At 37.1% G+C, this 23,297-nt stretch overlaps 1 protein-coding gene across 8 annotated transcripts in view; it reads right to left on the reverse strand.

The window, feature by feature from the left end:
* Agmo (alkylglycerol monooxygenase) overlaps positions 1 to 23,297 on the reverse strand; it is a 302,211-nt gene that overhangs the window by 86,432 nt on the left and 192,482 nt on the right. The window contains exon 12 of one of the 8 annotated variants that reach the window (XM_076550759.1): positions 9,568 to 21,832. The exons of 6 other annotated variants lie outside the window; for them this stretch is intronic. In XM_076550759.1, the coding sequence (XP_076406874.1) occupies positions 21,810 to 21,832 (23 nt within the window). In that variant the 3' untranslated portion in view covers positions 9,568 to 21,809. Of the gene's footprint in view, positions 1 to 9,567; positions 21,833 to 23,297 lie in introns of those variants that run through there. One more of the 8 variants, XM_076550756.1, reaches the window with a different exon arrangement.

The raw sequence follows: 23,297 nt of genomic DNA on the forward strand, positions 1-23,297 counted from the left end.
CCTTTTGAACATAGATGCAAAAATACTCAATAAAATTCTTGTGAATCAAATCCAAGAACATATCAAAAAGAACATTCACCATGATCAAGTAGGCTTTACCCCGGAGATACAGGGATCGTTCAACATATGAAAATAAGTCAATGTAATCCACCATATAAATAAACTGAAAAAAACAAAAACCCACGTGACCGTCTCATTAGAAACCAAAAAGCCTTTGACAAAATCAAGCATCCCTTCATGATAAAAAGTCCTGGAGAGATTAAGGATACAAGGTGCTGTTTTTAACTAAGCCTCTATCATTCTAAAAGACTCAGGAGCCAGATGTTAGGGTGAAACCTGCTAATTCAGAGAGACAGAGAAAGCACCCAGCTGCTTCTTCCTCCACCATCATCCCAGAAAGAGTTTTCTTTTATGCCTTCTTAAATTACACTCCCCCAACTTGATATGCCTCACTTCTATTTTCTGTCTGTCTGTCTGTCTCTCTCTCTCTCTGTCCTCTTGACTTCCTTTTCCCTTCTATGGTTTTTTCCTGTCAATTAGTTGCTTACTTGTCTCTTGACCTAAGGTTGATTTTATTTAATCCGATTTATAATATTCAAACAGAAAGCTCTTAGATTAAAGATATGTGCTAGGGCTGAGCCACACCACAACTAGCAGTGAGTTTTTCCAATAATTAACAGAATCTTAGGTTTCACAGTGTGATCAAATATCCTACAACAACAAGGGATATCTGAACATAATAAAAGCAATTTATTGCAAGCCTATAGCCAATGTCAATTTGAATGGAGACAAACTCAAAGCAATTCCACTAAAACCAGAAGCAAGACAAGGTTCCCCTCACTCCAAATCCATTCAATATAGTACTTGAAGTTTTCGCTAGAGCAATAAAACAACTGAAAGATATCAAGGGAATAAAAATTGGAAAGGAAGAAGTCAAAGTATCACTAATCACAGATGATATGGTAGTGTGCATAACTGACTGTAAAAATTCTACTAGGGAATGCTTACAGCTGGTAACCACTTTCAGTCAAGTGACTGAAAACAAGATTAACTCAAAAATAAAATCAGTATACTTCCTATATACAAATGAAAACAGACTGAGACAGATAGTAGAAAATCAACACCCTTCACAGTAGCTTCAACTAATATAAAATATCTTGGGTTGACTAACCAAGCAAGTGAAAGGCTTGTATAATAAAAACTTGAAGTCTTTGAAGAATGAAATTGGAGAAGATATCAGAAGAATGAAAGATCTCCCATGCTCATGCATCAGTAGAAGTAACATAGTAAAAATGGCTATCCTACCAAAACTAATCTAGAGATAAGATGAAATCTCCATCAAAATTACAACAAAATTCTTTACTGGTCTTAAAAGGATAATTCTCAACATCATATGGAAAAAAATAACCATGATAACTAAAACAATCCTGAATAATAAAAGAACTGTTGGATGTCTCACCATTCCTGATTTCAAGCTGTAATACAGAGTAATTTAGTAATAAAAACCACATGGTATTAGCATAACAACAGACACATTGATCAATGGAATCAAACTGAAGAATCAGACATAAATCCACACATACATGGACAACTGATTTTTGATAAAAAGAATCCAGAAATACACACTGGGAAAAAAAGAATCTTCAATAAATGGTGCTAGTCAAATTGGATGTCTGAATGTGGAAGAATGCAAATAGTTCCACACTTATCACCCTGTACAAAACTCAAATCCGAGTGGATCACAGACCTCAACCTAAAATCGGACACACTGAACCTTATCGAAGACGAAGTGGGGAACAGCCTTGAACGGATTGGCATAGGAGATGATTTTTTAAACAGAACACCTGTAATGCGGGCACTAAAAACAATTAATAAATGGGATCTCATGAAACAGAAAAGCTTCTGTAGGGCTAAGTACATTGTCAACTGGACAAACCAACAGTCTATAGAATGGGAAAATCTTCTTGCCAACTCCATATCCAACTCTATGTTAGTCTATCCATTGGAGGACTAATATCCATTCCAAAATATATAAGGAACTCAAGAAACCTGATATTAAAAAACCAAATAATTCAATTAAAAATGGGGAAACAGGTCTAAATAGATAACATTGAAGAATATCAAATGACTGAGAAACTCTTAAAGAAATTAGCACATCCTTAGCCTCAGGGAAATGCAAATAAAATTATTTTGAGATTTGATCTTAGCTAAAATCAATAATACAAGTGATAGTTCCTGCTGGAAAGTATATGGAGCAAGGGGAACACTCCAATATTTGCTGGTGGGAATGCAAACTTGTATAGTCACTATGGAAATCAAAATGGAGAGGTCTCAGAAAACTGGGAATTGATGTACCTCAAGACTCAGTTATACCACTTTTGGTACCCAAAGGACACTTCATCCTACCACAAAGACACTTGTTCAACCATGTTCATTGTAGTTTTATTCATAATAGCCAGAAACTGGAAACAATCTAGATGTCCCTCAGCAAAAGAATGAATAGAGGAAATGTGGTACATTGACACAATGCCATATTACTTGGCCATTAAAAAATGACATCATGAAATTTGCAGATAAATTGATGGAATGAGACAGAAATCACCCTGAATGAGGTAACCCAGATCCAGAAAGAAAATATGGTATGTATTCACTTACAAGGTGATATTAGCCATTAAGTAAATGATAACCAACCTACAGTTTATAGACCCAGAGTGGAAAAGTGAGGTGGAAGAGTCTAGGGGAGGAGAAACAGGAACCACCTGACACCCCTCCCCCCCATGCCCCATGAGGGAAAATAGAATAGATTTTACAGATGGACTGGGGACAGGTGGTAATGGCAGCGGGTTGATCAACTGGGGGTATGGAGGGAGAGAGTGCAGGAGAGATGGCTGGAATTGGGGACACATTTGGAGGGTTGGGGAAACTTAATGCAGTAGAAACCTAGTAAAAAATATGCCAGTGGTATATGGCATATAATATGGCAATGGTGGTACAGACTTGTTGGAGTAGCCAACCAATGTCTGATTTGACTTAAGGTCTACTCCAGGAGAAGAAACCAATACCCAATACTGCTTAGGTAACCAAGAACCATAGACAAATAGCCCAAAGACCTAGGATAAAACCAAATACTACCACAAATAAATGAAATGATTCCTAACAATATTCTACTATACTCATAAATCAGTGCCTCATCCAATTATCAGAGAGGCTTCCTCTGGCAGCAGATGGGAAGAGATGCAGAAACCCACAGCCAGACATTAGGAAGAAGAGTCTAAACTGGAGGTCTTCATCAAGTTCCTCCCATCAAAGCTCAGGGAATCCTGCAGAATAGGAGGCAGAAAGACTACAAGAGCCAGAGGTCATGGAGGACACCAGGAATACAAGGCCCTCTGAATCAACTGAGCATGTGAGCTCATAGAGACTGAAGCAGCATATACGGGCCTACCTGGGTCTGCACCAGGTCCTCTGTGTCTATGCTGTAGCTATTAGCTTAGTATTTATATGTGACTCATAACTGTGGGAAGAAGGAAGTCTCTGCCTCTGTTGTCTGCTCTTGGGACTCTCGTCCTGTGCTGAGTTGCATGTCCAACTTTGATATGATAGCTTTTGTTTCAACTTATTATGTTTTATTTTGTTGTGTTTGGTTGTTATTTCTTAGAATTCTGTTCTTTACTAAAGAGAGACAGTATGAGAGTGGGTCAGTAGGGGAAAGGAACTGGGAGGAGTGGAGGGAGGGGAAGTTATAATTAGAAAATATTGGATGAGAAAAGTATCTATTTTTAATTAAAAAATAAGAAATACTAAATATTGTTACCCACTAGAGAGAAACCTAGCTTCATAGTTGGAAGAAATAAAAAGTATAATTCTCTCAATGTTATCTTTACAGGTTGCCAAATTAACACTGCATACATCTCTATTTCTTGAGCTTCAAAAAAGCTTTACAATAAAGAAGCATCCTGTGCTGTCTGGAGGAAAAGCTTTCCTCATCCTGCTGAGTCTCAGGATTCCAGTCCCAGGCTCTTCCCATGCTCAGTGCCAGTCCTCAGGATTAGCAGCTGCCATGAGCAAATGGATAGTCTTAATGCTGAGGAACTTGGCACACTCTAAATAGATCAAGTTTGGTTTTAATTTCAAGAATAATTTCATTTAGCAATGTTATTTAAACAAATGTAAAAGCTCTCATAAGCACTCATATGCAATAAATGATCAAAGCTATGGCTATTTAGTTCCTATTTGCTAAAAATGCCAAGATAATATTTTTAGCAGAAATTTCCATTCCATTCTTAGCTACAACCATGGAGGAAGAGAGCCTGTAAAAAGGGAAAAAAAGTCAGTTTTTATCACTTTGCCAGAAATAAGCATATTTGCATTCCACTTGGAAAAAAACTGTCTTTGCCTTCAAATTAACATATAAGTAGCATAAATAAGTATTAAAAATACTGTTAAAATTGAATCAAATGAAATTGTCCTATATTTCCTTGCTATAATATGAAGCTATATCATCTTATATTATAAAGTTTTGAGTAATTACATTACATGCTTAGCATACTGGAAATGTGGAGATAGCACTGTCCTTATTGTCATGGTTTTAGCATTTACATTCTTTATCAAAGAAGATAGAGTTTCTACTTTTTTTTTTTTTGGTTTTTTTCGAGACAGGGTTTCTCTGCGTAGCTTTGCGCCTTTCCTAGAGCTCACTTGGTAGCCCAGGCTGGCCTCGAACTCACAGAGATCCGCCTGGCTCTGCCTCCCGAGTGCTGGGATTAAAGGCGTGCGCCACCACTGCCCGGCAGAGTTTCTACTTTTTAGTAAGTCAAGCTGTATTACAGTCCCGTCCATGCTGTTAAGAGTTACAAACCTAATGGTTTAACTGGGCACAATGGATTACTTTATAGTTGTGTTCTGACATCCATAGTGGGCTTCACTGTTCCAAACTCGCAGTATTGACAAAGCCGCGCTTCTGGTGGCTCTGAGAGATAATCTGTTTCACCACACTTTCCAGCCTCTGGATGCTGCCTACACTCTCTGGCTCTTGACTGTCTTTTATCTTTTGTAACCATTTACTTCAAACCACATCACTGTAACTCCCCTGCCTCCTTCTTTAGACTTTCCTGGTGATGTGATTACATGAAATACAGGCAATCTATGAAAAACCTCAGAGCTGATTAGCTGATTAGCACCTTAGTTCATCAAAGCTTTAGATTCTTCTTGCCTTGTTAGATAGAACGATTCACAGGTTCTAGGTGTTAAAACATGGGTGTGCGTGGTTTCCCTAACTCTGTCTTCAACAGTAGGCAACACAAATGCTAATAAGAGCAAAGCCAAAAATGGGTTTCTGAATTATTAAGTGTACTAAAGAGCTACCAAAGGAATAACAGAAAGAAAAGTCCAAGAGAGAATGAAAACTAATGAACTACAAAAGCCACTTCAGGGCAAAGGTCATAGGAATGATGCAGTAACTTACAGGAATCCCCGCCCCCTTTGAATCTGAACCATATAATGATCTGATACCACTGTTTGTTTGTTTTGTTTTCTGCAGAGACAGTTGTTTAGGTCCTGAACAGACATGCAAGAAAAATGTCACCAAGGAATTACACATACGTATAAGCCAGGCTTTGATCAGATTTGTAGTCAGGTTGGCATTTCTCAGGTGGCCTGAATCCCACGTGAGAAAGATCTTCCAGCTGCTGACCAACAGTATGCAAATACCTCTGGAAGAAGTAACGCTCATTGAATATGTTAATGAATCACTGTAATTTTTAAAGTCAGTGGCAAACATAGTGAAAACTCATTGGGTTGACAGGAAACCAGAAGCAAAGAGCTAGCAAAGAGCCGAGATCAGAAACCACACTGCTGAAGCTATCAGATATTTAAAAGGTGATTCTGGTTGTCATATTTAGGGAACTATAACATACATTTCAGGGAATAAAATACTAAAAAAGTAATGTATGTTAAGGTGAAACAGCTTTGAGGAATAAAAGAATATCAAAAATATCTGTGAACAATTGCATGATTTTGAGATCAGATTATGGTACCAGGCTAGACAATAAAACAAAAGCATGCAAAGAGTTAAACATTGTGGCTAGAGAATAATAAGAGAGAGAGAGAGAGAGAGAGAGAGAGAGAGAGAGAGAGAGAGAAACATTTACACATTCATGTGGAGTTTCTACAGTAAGCAGAGGAGAGACCTGAGTATAGCTTGTATTCTAAGATCAAGAGGCTGTGTCTTCCAATATCGATAGAAATATCTACAGCTAATAAAAAGAAAATGAGTCCTAAACATAAGATATCAAAATTAACAAATACTACAGATGAAAAGAAAATGCTTAAAATTCAACAGACAGAGGGAGCCCAGGCATGATGACGCACACCTTTAATCCCAGCACTCCGGAGCTTGAGGCCAGCCTCGTCACAAAGTGAGTTCCAGGACAGTCAAGGCTAAATAGACAGGCTCTGTCTCAAAATAAATGAAATTAACCAACTAACTAAATAAATAAAAATAAAGGCAGAGGGAAAATAAAGGCAAGTTTCCTTCAAGTTCCTGACAGTTGAGATGAAGGATGACTTCTCATGAATGGCAATAGAAATCCAGGGAAACATTCGCATGCAAAGGTTCTGAGAGAAAAGAGTTGACATATAGAATTTTACCGGTATTGACAGGGTGGTGGGATGACAGGGTGTGAGGAGGAGGGACTCTTCTAAGGAGGAAGTTGAGCAAAGGTTGTTTTAGCGACAGTCCATTGAGAGCTGACACTGAAGGAAAACGGAACACAGAAATTCATTTAGAAAAATGGGATCTGAGAAAAAAAAAAAAAACAAAAGAAAAACGGGATCTGAGCTGGACCGTCAGAGATAAAGGGAAAATGTAGAGGAAATTGTGATTACATGGATTTATCTATGTGTGCATTGACTGCGTAGTGTTGTTATGCTCACTGTTATATGGGGCTAAAACTGAAAGGCGGTTTTAAGTGTGCAAAGAAGCAGCTCCTTGATGTGAATTCTTTCACTGCAATAAAGGCATAGTTGTCAATTTACTCCTACATTTTTTTCAAAAGTCCTACCTCACTAATTTTCAGTTAAACTCTACCCAAATCCAGGGCTAAGCATTTCACAGTCACTATGCACAGTCTTTCCAGGAAGCCAGAATTAAATCACTTACAAATGAAAAAAACCACAGTCAATTAATGTAAGTGTTCAGAATCCTGAAAGTGGCAGGTGTTTAGGCTCATCCTCGGTCTTACTTTCGTCTGCTCTTAAAAGCCCATATGTTAAGAGCAGAGCTTCATGAAAGAATGAGCAAGTTTTATTAGCAGCTGTGTCTGCATCGTGAATATCCAAAGGATTTGAGGTTCTATAAAACAGTACGTTTGCTTCAGTGAGGAAACTGCTTATTAAACTGGAACAGGAGAGAGATGAGACAGAGTGACATCATAGCAAATGAACCAATATCCACAACCAAAACGTCTATTGTTTGGTAAGCACAGAAAACCAGTAAGGGAGCTGATCATTAAGGGAAACATCCAACACTTATACATGTCTGTTTCATACTCCTAATGCAACCAACATTTTGAAAATGAAATGGCTTACTACTATCCCAATTAAATTTCACCCCTCAAAATTTACAGTAGATTTTCTTTACATTTTTAATCTAAGTTTCTTTATTTATTGGCACATAGCCTGTGAAACATTTCTTAGTTTAGTTCCAGAATTGTATTATGACATATCATAAAACATGCACAAAAATGTATAAAGTGACAGATCCATTAGTTGGATAAGTTCTACCTCTTCAAAGTCCTACCTCTTCAACAATAGATACAATTCACTCCTAAGATTTGTGAGGTTATTAGCTCACATGACAGAAGGCACAGAACAGATATAATTAAAGATATGAATAATAAGGTAAGAAAATAATTCTGAATTATCCAAGTCGACCTATTCTAATTAACTGAGTTCCGGAAAATGGGGAACTCTTTCTGGCTTAAGGCAGAAGAGTGAAAACAATGGAGTAATTGGGGAAAGGAGAGCGATTTAAGAACAGGAAGGTTTTCTGTTCTGAGCTGACTCCCTAGCAGGGGGACAGAAAGCACCCTTGTGCGGTGGCCTTCAGGAGACAATAGCTGACAGCCAGCAATGAAGCCTCAGTTCTGTAACCACAGGGAAGATTCTTCCAACAACCTCAACGAACTTAAAACCAGCTTGGTTTTGCCATTGTGAACCCTGGCATAGGAAAACCACTGAGCTGAGCCTAGAAAGTTAGTAAGTTTCTGATAATTTGTTATGTAGCTGTATAATGCAAATGTACAGAGCAACTGGAGTATAGTAAAAAAGAAGAGGAAATGAAAACACGGGTGGATGTCTTTTGCATACTTAACTCTGAGTTATTTAGAATCCATGACCAATATAAAACTATGATCTTGTCATACAACAGATGTGAGTTACATAAATGAGTGAGTTTTCAATTGCATAAACACAAACATAACCTGTCCTGGGGATTGGGAGAAACCCCATAAAGAAGACTATAGTGATGTATATATTCTTCTATATCTATAGAGGAAATAGTTCATCACAAGGCTTTATCATTTCTTTAATTGTATGTTTATTTCATAATCATTGATCGGCTCAGTAAATATCAAAAACTTATCCTCTCTGATATCAGAAATTTCACTTACCTAGAGGAATACTTTTGAACTGATCTTTCAGTAAGCATAACTTTTGAGAGACAGTATAACATTACCAGAATACCCTGAAGTTACCAATGCTAGGCAGAGTTCAATTCCAATGAAGAAGACACATATCACTTTAATAGTAGCCACCAGAAATGTATATTCAATTTTTATCTATTACTGATGCATCTTGGTAAGGGAGTCTCCAAGGAGAAAACAGCATATTAAACCAGTAGATCAATGCTTTTACTTGGACAGGGAAGAGTGGATGAGGAAGATCAGCTCCAATGGTGTACATCAACCGACTGACAGTGAACCAACTTCTCCTTCATCTGCTTTCTTCTTCCCAGCCCATTATCTCCCAAACTACAACCCCAACTGCTGCCACAAGACAAGCACTGATGTACCCTACAGAGGAAGGATATAAATGCTGGCCTGAGAACTATTCAATACTTAAAACCAAAGCGGAGGAAGATACTTGACCACGTGATTCAGAAAAAGACTTATGGAATCTTAGGCAAAGGAAGATGTAATGGCTAATCTTCAATGTCAAACTGCCTGGATTTTGAATAACCTCAGATACAAACCTATGGGCATGTGTTGTTAATATGTTTCCAGAGAAGTTAATTGAGAGGAAAAGATCCACCCTAAATGTAAGTGTCATCTTTTCATGGGTTGAGGTCCAGACAGAGTAAGAAGGGAAAAATAGGAAGGCAGCTGAGCATCAGCATTCATTTCTCCCTGATTCTTGACTGCAGAGGCTATGTGAAGAGGTGCTTGCTCCACATTCCTGCTGCCAGGCATTCTCCATCATAGCACTAGATCATCTCAAACTATGAGTTAAAATGAATTCTTCCTTGTACATTGTTTTCGTCATGGTATGACTATTGCAAAAGGTATTCCCTTTCCAGTCAAAATGATTGACACAGGTTGTCTTTTCACTCGCTAGAGAAGGGTTCTAGACCTGGGGGCCATTCCCTTTAAGCCAATTATAGATTCTGAAGATTGTGCCCAAATAAATAACTTTCCAAAGCAAATTTTCAAAAACAAAAATTTAGTCATATAAGCAAACAAAATTATCTTAATAAAGTAGGTACTTTGCCACTATTAAGGTCTTTAGTAGGCTAGAATGCATACTATCCAAAGTCTAACTCTAGACAATGTAATTTAAAGGAAAAATTCCTAGAAAACGAAGAATAAAATAGATTTTTGTGTGACTGAATAAGCCAGCTCACTTATATCATCTATATGATATGAAGTGACATAAAGTTAAATTACATGAGTATTTTAGATAGTTTGTGGATGGTAGTGTCACTGTCTGACAAAGACACTCTAGGTTCATGTTAGTAAAACAAAATTATCTTCTTTAAAAGGAATATTCACGTACTTGTTTCCCATTGATGGTAGAATGGACATAGGGACTGCATCAAGTATATCACAAGTGCCATCGTGACCAGAGGACAAGTATTTTAAGTGACTGTGTATTTATATGTCAAGTAAGTCTTCCTTGTGATTCCAACTCTTTAGTAGAGACTAGACTTTTAAGTTGATAAATCTGCTCATATTTCATATAAATCGGGGAACTATTCTAGCACATGGTAACTTGAATATTCATCTGTTAGCTTAAGATTGTTTTTGGTAGAAACTAAGGAGATATAGTAATTCTAACATATAAGGTATGAATTCATGACCCAGAAAAGTCAATTACATAATCCCCACACAGCGTAAAAGCTTATTTAACCATATTCTTACAATTGACATATGTCTCCATGAAACCAGATGCTTATATTTAGTGTGGGAACATAAAAATGCTGACTGGAATAAATCATAATAGAGTAATCCTGCTTTCTTTATTAAATCAGGAATGGGGATAGGCAAAGAGGTTCAGATTTCTCTCACATTATTGGGTACAATATTACCTTGTAATAAGAGAAGGTTCCTAACCTATTGGTTGGTCTAAGCTTTTGTATCATTTTAAACACCTGTTAAGTCTTCTTAAAAGCTTGATTGGAGTGAACATGAGCACATTACTATTTAGCTACCAATAGTAAAATAAAATATCCGAGAAGAATTTCATTCATCTATTATTTTCCAAACTCATAAATTATTGAATACAAGTATCCAGGATAGCGAGAAGTATAAGAGAAATTGCCTTCAAGTGAAGGCCACGGCAGTATTCAATAGATAGCGCATCAGTCATTTTACTGGAAGTGATTTAGAAAGCTTTCTGCCCTTTTCTTTGTTTATAAATATAGAAATTACCATGTCCTGAAAATATTACTTACATGAATTCCATTGTAAAAGAAAGCTGGTCACATTTTCAACTGCAGAGGAGGATTTGGGGTGTAGTGGTACTATTTAAAAACAGACCAGCATGAGGATAATGTCTGAAGTGACCTTGAAATCAATTCTATGATCAAAACAAGTTAATAATCATGAGACAATGAAACAAGTGTCCACAGATGAGATTTGATTTCATAGAAATGAAATCTAGAATACTAATAATCTAAACTAATTCTTTACATCTTAAAAATGGATCTTATTAACATTATTGCAAGGCATACTTCTGAATAAATTGAATTAAATTTTAGCCATGGTATGATTTAATCAAAATGAATTTAAATATATGTGCTAGAATTACTCTGTATCCTAACTAAAACATGTTCACTGCCACTCTAGCTCCACAATAGCTAGGAAATGAAAGCAACGCATATGTCCTGCAACTGATGAGTGGAAATGTAAAGAAAAATGAATGTTCAGGTATGTGAGTGCAGCTAGAAAATGTGTCCTTGAGTGAGGTAAGCCAGACCCAGAGAGATAAATATCTCAACATCTCTCTCATCTGTGGTCCATAGCATTGACTTTTTAGATGTGTGAGTCAAGAACCTAGAGTAACTGTAAAAACTAGGCAAGTAACAGGAGACTGGTGGGGGATGGGGAAAAGAAGCTTCAGAGAGGAGCAGATGCTCACAGGTGTTGAGAAGGAAGGGGTAGAGGAGAAAACCCAGGGGTTCGAAGGGCTCCCCATTTACTAGGGGATGAGGAGGATGGGCAATGCAGAGAGAGAAAAGGGAGGGAGGAGCAAATAACACAAAGTCAATTTAGAAAAGTCAAGGGAATCATGTTATTTTGCCTTTAGACAAAATTAATTATATTTTTATACATAATAAAGTTATACCAGTAGCAGTGATCTTTATTTCTTAGTTTTTCATTCGTGTATATTTATAGTGCAGCTTCATCATTGATAGAGAATGAAAAGGAAAATTACACGTACACTCAGAAATTATTCTCAATTTGATGGCTTCATTGCTTATAGCAGTGAGCTGTCTTTTTTTTATGCATGTATAGGAAAGTCAACTGAAACTCATTATTAAACGATCCAACACAGGTCACACTGTGCTATACGTGTGTGGCTAAATGCATAGATACAAGCAAGCTTGCCATAAATCACAAGTTAGAAATCTAAGTTTTGCCATTTTAGCCATGGGTGTCACATTAAAGCTCTATTTGGCTCAAATAGCATTAATTGCTATATTTGGGTTGTACAGCTATTTTTCTTTAAGTTTAAAAAAGTTGTACAAATCATAGGGTAGCCATGTTAGAAGAGTCTATCACAAGCTACCAGCCCACTCTGACCTCACAATACACAGATAAGGACAAACCTCTACAAAAGATTATATGACAAATATTTTATAATTTCTTTTTAGTTGTTTCATAATTCTGAGTTCATAATTCTGAAATCTACCTTCCTTTTTCTTGGTTGAGTTGGTCCTAAAATGCAAATTTTACTCATAGAACCTCATCTATTCTGCTTTTAAATGATTCATATAAGCTTCTGCCAAAAAAAAAAAAAATGCTGACAGACTCCATGGGATGATTACATCCTGCACATTAAACTACACCCAGTCCTGCATGCACATGGTGCCAAGTGTTTTCAAAGTAGGATGATTTCCTGTGAACAAGAGTGAGGATATGGTGGCGATGTTCGGAGGACAACATCATCTCACAGCATGCGATAGTACATCCAAAACTGATAAAAAAAAAATAGAGGCCCCAGTGATTTGATTTTGAGGGGAGAGAGGAAAAAAGGCATTGGGAAGACACGTTAACATTTTACATTTGTGCAAAGGCTGTTGACTCATAGATTTGTATTTTACAGTACAAGAGGGAAATAATTCTAAAAGAAACCATCACTGTTACACTGACAAGACATCTATGCAACAAGGATCATCTTTAATAGAGAAGAAAAACAGGAGCACTGAGATGTTTCAATAGTCTCCCTCTCTAGCATAACCTGAACTCCAGAAGGTTCCAAATGTACAGGTAGAATGTAATTACTATTTGCCACAGGCTAGTAAATTACTTGTTCTCTTCTACTTTGACTTCACAGCAGACCTACTTTTAAATGTCCTAAGTTTTGAGGTGCCATAATGAAAAATTAGTGCTGTGGATGATTGCTTGATAAATAAAGTGCTAATTGGCCAGTAGCCAGGCAGGAAGTATAGGCGGGAGAAGGAGAGGAGAGAATTCTGGGAAGTGGAAGGCTGAGGCAGAGAGATGCTGCCAGCCGCCATGAGGAGAAGCATGTTGTAAGATACCAATTAGCCACAAGCCACGTGGCAACTTATAGAGTAATAGAAATGGGTTAATTTAAGATGTAAGAACAGATAGCAAGAAGCCTGCCACAGCCATACAGCTTTTAAGTAATATAAGTGTCTGTGTGTTTATTTGAGTCTGGGTGGCTGCCAGCCCAGGTGGGACTGGAGATAACTCTAGCTACAAATTAGTGGTCTGTTTAATAATGAATTCTTTCTACTGTTTTTTTCTAGATTAAAAAAAATGAAAATAGAAGTAAACAAAAGATTATTCCACAATCCCTATCTTCTTTTCTCCAATTTCCCCATTGCTTAAGCTTGAGCTTGGTAGAATATAAGCAGATCATGTGACACCCACATGTATTGGGGTTGGGAAAGCAGGAAGTGAAGAGAATCTTACTAAGACTCACAGCTTCTAATGTGAACATATGTGACACTTAATCATCATTTCAACCTAATGGAATGAAGAACTACTATGGAAAAAATGCTTATGAAAGTGTCTAGGAGGGTGTTTCTAGGAAGGTTCATCTGAAGAGGGAATACCCAATTTGAAAGTGGACAGCACCATCCCATATCCTGGAATGAACCAAAAGGAGAAGAAAATGAGCTGTGTGCTAGTATTCATCTCTTTCAGTTTCCTGACTATGGATGCATGGTGACCAGCTGCATCGTGTTCCCACTTAAAAGACTGAGTGCTGGCATCACAGGTGTACACCACCACCACCCAGCTCTGATTTCTGTTTAATTGGCTGGCTTTAGCCCAGTATAAGCAGAGGACTGATGTTTGACCTTCATCCTTCTCCTTGTTCCTGATGTTGGGGACTAATCCTCTAATGAAACTTTGAATGCCACTTGTAACAAATTCCAAACGGTAGAAAACTTTATTTTAAAAATCACATTCTTAATACACAGAAGCACCATAATTATTTTATTGACAAGTAAAATTTGAATTAAAATTGCTGTTAAATGTGACTTTAATTTTACCCCTTAAGAATAGATGCTGAACATAAAATTAAGTCTTCATGGTGATGCTTATGCTTTATATTCAAATATATACATTTTAAAGTTTCAATGCTACTATTATTGGGAAGGTATAAGACACCAGAAAGCTGCATTAATTTTTCAAAAATGTGTTTAATTATATAAAACTTATACTATGTATATTAGCAATTACATTCATATTATGTATAAAATTTAATATGTGTTCTACATGTAAAAACCAATATATAATTAAGATGTAATAAGTGAATCAGTAACAGTCTATGGGCATCTTAGATGAAAATTTACTCTGTAAAGCTTATAATTATTTTTTGAGCTAGCTTTTCTTACATGATGCATATGCAAACCCATCTACTAAAAACTAAAACATTTCACACAGTACTTGAAATGGTACAATTCAACAGGACTTTAGAAAATACTTAAATCTAGCAACAACCAACCACCACCACCAACAACAAAAAGCTGTTGAAATGAAGCAGCAGCCAACCAGTCAAAACTATAGAAGCCAGGACGCCATGTAAAGTAGAAAGCAAGGACTAAAAATGTGGGGTCAGCTCACCCTCATCTACATTTTTACCCAGTTAATCTTTTCTTTGCAGAGCTCTTTTTCAAACTTATTTATCTGTTTCTTTTTGTTTGTGGGGAGTGTGTGCCAAGATATAAGTGTGGAGGTAAGAGGATGGTTTGCATGAGTTGGTTTTTTCCTTACACCATTGGGCCCTGGGATAAACTTCAGGTCATCAGAAGCATGCTGACCTGCTGGACCACCTCACCATCTCTTACATAATTGTTTTTTAATTTGGCCTTCATTTTATTCATCTGCCAATATCTTTTTCAGAAGTTGTACTACTGTTTTTTCACAATTAAAGGAGAAGTTAGTTTGTGACACATTAGCTTGATGGTCTTTCACATCTTGTGTCTCAGTGAATAAATAAGGAGAAAAAAAGACACCACAAGAATAACATTTATGGATGACTATTCATTGCAGTGATTAAGCCAAATTCTACAACTCAGATGAAATAAAATGTCCACATTCGTGTAGAAAGTCAAATTGCGATGAAGGTTTTACTTTGGCAGTTCTTCTCTCATAAAGAAAATCTGGAGCTTAATTTCTGGTGTCCTTCAGATACAAATTTATCTGTAAGATAAAGGAACTGTTTGGGGAAAACGGAAAGACCTACAGTTAATGTTAAACCACTAGATGGCACCCAGGCATCTGTGGCAAACTCCCCAAGTGTCCATAGCCTGATCGCTGACAGAAACAGGTACAAATAAGTGCAAACTGAAAGGCGGGGTGGGGTGGAGGGGTGGGGTGGGGGTGGGGGGTGTATAGATATCTGCTAGACCGACATATCTTAACAGAGTGTAAATTGGACATAACTTATTCCCATGAAGTCCTCTTTCCTGAACAGATTGTCTTTCACACAGAAGCCATAGACCTCTTTCGTTCCCCGTCTTCCTCATTCTTCTGAAAGCCCTTTCTGTCCCATTACGTAATCCCTCTTTAGTCGCTACAGACCCATTGCTCTCACTATTTAATGAACTCATTCACCTTATGAAACATTCCGTGTGGTCATGATGACATGTAGCAAATATATGTGGGTATAGGGACATTGCGAGAAAGTGTGGCCTTCTTTCCCATGGCAAAGCCCTCTGGCAACCCTGCGGAATGCATGTGCCTTCGAACATACAAAATGCTGACTGGAAGAAAACACGCACCATGCATTTTGTTTCACATTACAGTCATGGAAAGAGGCTTCCCACGCACAAAATAAACATAGTAAGGGCTAAGGAAGCAGACTGACTGCCCTGTGCCATCAGTAACTAAGCTGGTTACACTTTGGGGATTTATCTTTGAAATAATGAAAAGCTAGAGACCAATCAAGCTGACGAGGCTGTCATCAGCTGATGGAGAGTTTGCATCTTCCCAAATACAAGAATTTTTATAATTGTAGTCTAAATATAAATGTTTTAATTGCTTTTGACCAATGGTGAGAGTTTATTACAGATAGTATTTCTAGCCATGCAGATCAGGAGAGGAATCAGCATTGCTCCCCGAGAACACAGACCAGCCTTTGCATTTAAGAATGAGAATAGTTATCTACCTAGAATGCACATCAGAACTTTGATCTGTGTTCTCAGCTTGCTATTGGTGAAGGGGAAATTATTTTTGCATTTGTGAGACTTACATATTTTCTCTTTAACATTTAGAAAAAGGATGGATGCTTTTTTAATGTTCAAGGCATAAAAGAAGATCTTTGAATAGGGACATTACATCTGCCACATGGCACATTACAACCTGGAGTGGAGGACTGGGTTTAGCCTGAGGCTCAAATCCATTTGTGGAGCACCTTCCATGTATCACCTACTGATTAAGACTGTACATGTACATTTATAAGCAATCGGCAGTTCAGATAGGCTGGAGGATAATGAGGAAAGAGATTGGAGATTAGAGAACCGTCTACTATAGTTCATACTACAGGAAACAAGTGACAGAGGAAGACTATGGGGAGATTCCCCACAGGCTTTCCACACAACAACAAGAAGCTTATTGTTTGTACCGAAGTCCAAAGATCTTCCACACATACAGAAGTAAGGAGGAGAATAGGACTCTCTAGGAGAAGGTCATACAGGGATAGATTAGATAAACAATCCAGCTCTAGAGAGTGCCCCAGAAATGTTTATTATGTTATGTGGAGTACATAGAGACAGCCTTTGAAAATTTCATGTGAGAGAACTTATATTCTTTGTTTCTTAGTAACCAATCAAGTTTCCTTTTAAAAAGTACACTTTTTAATTTTCTTTGTCTTACACGGCACACGTGTGTGTGTGTGTGTGTGTGTGTGTGTGTGTGTGTGTGTGTGTGCGCGCACATATGAGAAAGCCAGGTCAGGATCAGCTGTATCTTCCTCTATCAGTGTCCATATTGTTGTCTTCAGTGAGCGTCTGCCACTGAGCGGAAAGCTTGCTGCTGTGCCTAGACTGGTCATTCCGAGGTCATGGGAGTTTTCTATTTGTTCCCCCAACAATGAAGTTCAGTCATGTACAACCATGGGTAGCTTTTTAAATGGGTGATCAGGATTTAAACTGCTGGGGAAAACACATTATTTAAACTTAAAAAAAATAAATCTGAAAAGAGAGATGTTAATGTTTTATTTTGTTTTGGTTTTGCTCTCACGAATAATGTTCCTGAAGCACACGACAAGTCTCAGGAGCCTTGTGACAGTGACATGATAAGCATTTGATTAATGGGAAAATGTGGGCTCCTAGAATTAAAATAACAGAAAGAAAGTGCAAGCATTTCTGTGTGATCAGAGAGGAATGAGTTAGAGGCTATCTGGTGCAGTTTTTCCGTGGTTAATTTTATTGAAACTATAGGTGTCATTTACTGACATGTTACATATGATCTCCGTTTGCATGTGTTCCTTCATCATCATATTTAATAATATTCACTTCAGTGATGGCTTCCTCATTTTTTGAAAAGGAATAGAGGCATGATTAAGATCATAGTTTAGGGAGTGATAGGTTGAGAATTCAGGCCTTTCTGTAAGAGTTCTGGGAGGCCAGGGGCCTTCAATACCATGTGCTCATCTTTCTTTGCTCAGGTACACAGAGGGGAGATTGTAGCTGCATCTACTTAACAGAGATCAGCACTGTGCTTCAGATAAGAGGACTGAAAAATACATAATACACAGACGTTGCACTCCAATAACTTATGGTCATGCAGAAGGAAAAAAATCATTAGTATGCTTTAGGGTATTGTGTTGGTTACCTGTTGCTAGGATACCTATCTGGGATAATACCTAAAAGGAGGGATAAGAACTGGGGAGGAAGGATTTCCTTTGCCTCAGGGTTTCAGTCAAGGTTAACTGGCTTTGGGACTAAGATGAGGCAGAGCGTCACCAACAGGGCCTGTGATAAAAACAACGGACCTCCTGGCAGACAGGCAGCAAGAAGACACATATGTACCAGCGCAGCACAGAGAGGGAAAGACATGTCCCCAGCAACTGCCGTCTGCAGCAAGTCCTGCCTCCTAACACTGAAGTGGTTTGTGGGTGAGCACATTGGTGAAGCTATTGTCTTCATGATTCAGTGACCAATCAGACTGGATTCAGCAGCCAGGGACGAACCCTCCAACAGGGTCCTTTGTGGGAGGGGCACTTCATACAGACATAGAATTTATGATACTGCAGGTTCTATTACAAGGTGGTGTAGAATGATTTTAAACATTTGTGAGTTTACTAGTTTTTTGAGCATTGCATTATTCACTTTGGAGACAGCAATGAAAACTGAATTATCTCAAAATGATTTAGAAGTAACCCAATACCAATCGATTTTAACACTTTGAAAATACAATCTTCAACATATAATGAATTGTATACCTCTCACATGGGGCCATTGTAAATATTAGATATCTTTAACTTTGTAGGATGAGGAAAATCTTGGACAATGTCAGTTGTCCAACCCCATGTCTTACCCTGGCTGTTCCTTTTTTACTACTACTTTGTTATAAAAATAGAGCTGGCGGCTTAATAGAATGTAAGTGTACAGAAAGAAATAACTTATTTCACAAGTTATGTGTGCTGTCATTTCTGGATCTGAGTTACTAGAATGTTTTGAGTATTGATATTAACAATTTTCTTTCAAATTCTGACATTTGAACTATTTGGGTGTCTACAAAAGCCTTCTATTCTGTTTACTTAAAAGCTGCATAATATTTTTTCCTGAGAAAATGCATGCCTGCACTGTACATCATTGTCAAATGTAATTAATACAGGATGATATTAATTTTAGTTGTTAATACAGTTATTAATATGGAAGGAGAGTAAACAGGCAATGGGTCCTTGAGAGGGGTTGTTACTAGGTCCTTAATACCCATTCTTACTCCAAATAAAGCGTTGGTGGCAAGGTTTACCAGAATATGTTATCAAAATGAAAATACACTTAACTTTATATTAACATACATTAGATTCCCATTCTCTGGCAGATGTTAACAAAGTAAACATCAATGTCTTACATTATAACACTCTTCAGGCATATGAAAGTTATGGGGAAGATTGCTTTGTAGTGTGTTTTAAAAATTTCCTTCTTAATTTGAGATCTCTCTGGTAGTAGAAACTCTTCATGGACGTTAAGGAAAAGCTGATAGTCCAAACACACAACCGGAGAAGTGCACTCCACTCTGCTTTCCTCTGATATCCTGTACCGGTGTGTCGGTTCAGCTGACAGAGCTGAACGAGCTTGGTGATAGTTCTTTCAGAGCACCACTTTGTAGCCTGAAACTGATACTCATTCCAGCAGGTGTCAAAACTCAGCAACAATCCACTTTCAAAGTAAAATGCAAATGAGACAGCGGAAGTCTACTGAGAAAACAGCTCCACCCCCGCCCTCTAAAGGGACTTCTTCACTGTTCGCTAATGAAAGTACACTTGACTGATATATTAAATGAATTGGGAAAATTCCCTTCTGATCTAAGAACCATTAGAGTCCACTTCCTAAATGAGAAATAAAAGAAAACATGCCATCCTGTAACCAAAACAAACATCTCATGATGACTCTTTATCATGTTATCAAGGGATTTAGGGTCTTCATGGCCCCTTTGAACTTGGTAGTAAGTTTCAATGTATTTGGCCTTGTTGGTGCTAAATACAGCCCTGACAAGTGTTAATGTATACTCTCTGGATTATTTGATACTCTGTACAGCAACAAAATTATAAAAGGACATTTCTGTTACTGTTTCAAATGCTTATAGCAAAAATGATGAAAGAAAGTCATCAATATATAATGTGCTTGTAAAGTGTGAATTATGTAGTATTAAAATAACACATTACTTTACAACAACTTAGACACCTCATCAGAGGTTCTCAACTTGATTGCAAAAATATTTGGAAAACAATTAAAATAATTTGTCCTGATCATTGATTGTGTAGAATTATCAAATTCCTGTGGTATTTATTCCTAACATGTTTTCTTCCAGTAATGTCAATATGTTAATATTCAAATTGGGCTTAAATTTTAATTTTCCAATAATTGTTACTGAATATAAGCAAGTAAAATAAGTTTGTAGGAAACAAATTGTCAGGTAAAAGAGTAAAATTCCTACAAAGCAAAGGGATTTTAATAAACATTGTCTCCCAGATGATACAAAGCAAGGGCCACAAACACTACGCTTTCCTATTATCTTCCATATGTAGAGAATTACCAGTAAATAACATTCAAGACAGCAAAGTAAAGTAGGTGAGGGTACAAAGGAATGACGTGTACAGCAATTCGGAACTGCAAACGTCATCTCGAAATGACACTAAAATGCACAATCTTAAAACATTCCAAAGTCGGTAACAATTACAGAAAATGCTCTAAAACCATTTACACACTGACTCATTTTTAAGGAATATTCGCATGTTCTCTTATTTATTTATAATCACCATGAAGTGTTTTCAAGTAGTCATATCTTTATAGCATTAAAAAATCATCACCTCATTCTATTCTTTTATGATTATCAAAGTGACTGAACCATGGGTCATTAGAAACTTAACAATCTGTTGCAACTTCAATGTCTTGCTTTTCCCTCAGGGCACTGGATTATTCCTCCACCATAATATGTTAGTTAATACCAAAGGCTTTGCCCGACTTCAAAGCAGAGATATTAAAGGCTCACTTTCCACTACAAGGCAGGTGTATTTTTATTAGCTTTCTCTTTCAAAATTGCTATGACTTCACCCACAGATATCCCGCCAACAACCATTATTGAAAGCCGTAATATAATTGCTAAGTTACGTGCAACATCTGAAGCTGAAAAACAATGTCACTTGCAGCTCCCAAGGACTGACTGAAACCAAGTGTTCCATCATTAAAACTGAATTACAACATACAGTGCCGTGTTTTCCATGTGCGGCATCGGAGACAATGGGAGTGGAAAACCTGCCTATAAACTGACAGATTCTTCTATTTGTTCCAATTTGTGAAAAGTAAGAGATGCCATGCATCAGAATTAAACGTCTGTTTCGACTGAAGTTGGAAGAGGTGTGAGCTTTCCGCTGCAGTTTTGAACACCTCGTGACAAAGGGAAACTCACCTTCCTATCACTTTTGCGAGGCATTTATTTTTTCTCTGATTGTTTGGTTTAGCAGAAATCAACAAATGCAGAGTGTTCCAGTTTTAAAACCACCTTTATGCTGAAGTGATGATGGCCCAGGTTTTTAGTGGGTTCAGATTGGATTTGTTGTCTTTGATAAAGTTGCCCATGGAATCCATGCGCTCAGACACTGTTCTGTTTAGGAAGGTTGTTTTGGAAATGCTTGAACACGCACTACGACATTCTTCCATGCTGATCAAAGGATGTACTGGCTGCACACTTGTTCTACTCCCCATTTCTCCTAATTAGCTTCTACTCATTTTGTTATTTGGTGATCTAAGTGGAAATATTCTTTCTGTCATAGTGGTATGCAGAGCTATTATAATTACTTTTTTAGAAAGGTCGACTTTTTTTTTTCATTTGGCTTCAGTGATTTTACGGTGCCTAGATTCCACCGGAAAATATTTAGTCACTCACTTACTTGGACAGAAATCCATCACCTGGAATAGAAATCATAGTAAGTGTGCCAGCATCTTTGTGCAGACAGCCCTGAAAATATATACTAGGAAAAGTCTTTGCCAAGTGACTTGTGTCTGGCCAGCACTACCTTTGAAATATTCTCTGCATACCAGTTAATGTTAAGATTTATTATAGCATGTGGAAGTATACTTTTTGCTTGTGTATCCAGAATTTAAATAATACAGTAGCAACACATACTAGATGCATTACCTGTCTTCATTTGGGGTTTCACTTAGAAAGTCACAATATTATGATTTCTTACTTTTAAGATTTTTTCTTATAAGAAGATCACATGTAAAAAATATAAAATAATTCAAATTATTGTACAAACCTTTAGAGAAATTAGTGTGACATTTGCATATGTACCCACATGAGAAAATGCATAACAATAGATGAAATACATTGGAGACGAGGGACCTTTCTTAAATATACAATAAACTTAAAAGTTTTTGTCCACTTCAGGAAACTAAGCCAACTACTATTTTTTCTACTTATTTTAAATGTTCATTTAATTCGTGTAGGAAGTAAACAATTAACAAGTAAACAACTTGGAAGAGCATTCATACTTCCAAGTCCATAGTACCAATTATGACAGCAAAAAGAATTTATCATATTCACATAGGGCAGGCAGGCTATGTTCTCACCCTAGATATATGTCCACCCAGTTCTTTCCATTATTTAGAAATTCTCAGTGCCAACCGAATCAAGACAGCCATGCTATTTTAAGGTTTATTTGTTTTCTTTAAATTTGGCGGACACTGATCTTTCCTATAAAATTGGTTGACTCAATACGGAAAAAAACATACACCATTAACTTTCAGCATGCCCACGTGTTATTCCTTAACTTGGAATCCTCAGACCAGTCCTAATGATTCATGGAGAAAGATGGCTGGAACATAAAAATATTCATGAAATTGTATACCAAGCTAATTACTTAGAGGATAATTCAATGTTCATTTAAACATGTGTCATTGGCTGGATCAGTAATATTCCTTGAAGAACAGGGACTGTGACACTTATTAAGTATTTGTATTTTTGTTTCTTTGTGTTCTCTGGTACACACATTAAGTCATTGAGTAAACCGTCTTACTTTCAATTTGTGCATCATTTTTAAGTATCAGACTGTAACATATGATTTAAAAAGAATTTATTAAATAACTGTTTACCTGATCTTATTCATATTTCAACAAACTAAAATGAGCTAGATTTTATTTACATCTTAGACTATAGAGTAATTTTTACAAACCATATAAACAAAACCATTTGACACCTGGCTCTTTAAAGTTCATGAACTTCCACATCTAAAAACATGTGTGGGTTTGTCAAACATTCCAGTGTCCTCCCTAGGGACACCCAGACATATGTAGCTGTGTATATCATGGTGTCATATGCCAACAAGTTTCCGTAAAGAAAATTACTGTGTCCATTTATTGGGGCAGCAAAATA

This window comes from Peromyscus maniculatus, chromosome 14 (genome assembly GCF_049852395.1).
Source record: "Peromyscus maniculatus bairdii isolate BWxNUB_F1_BW_parent chromosome 14, HU_Pman_BW_mat_3.1, whole genome shotgun sequence".
Classification (NCBI taxonomy): Eukaryota; Metazoa; Chordata; class Mammalia; order Rodentia; family Cricetidae; genus Peromyscus; species Peromyscus maniculatus.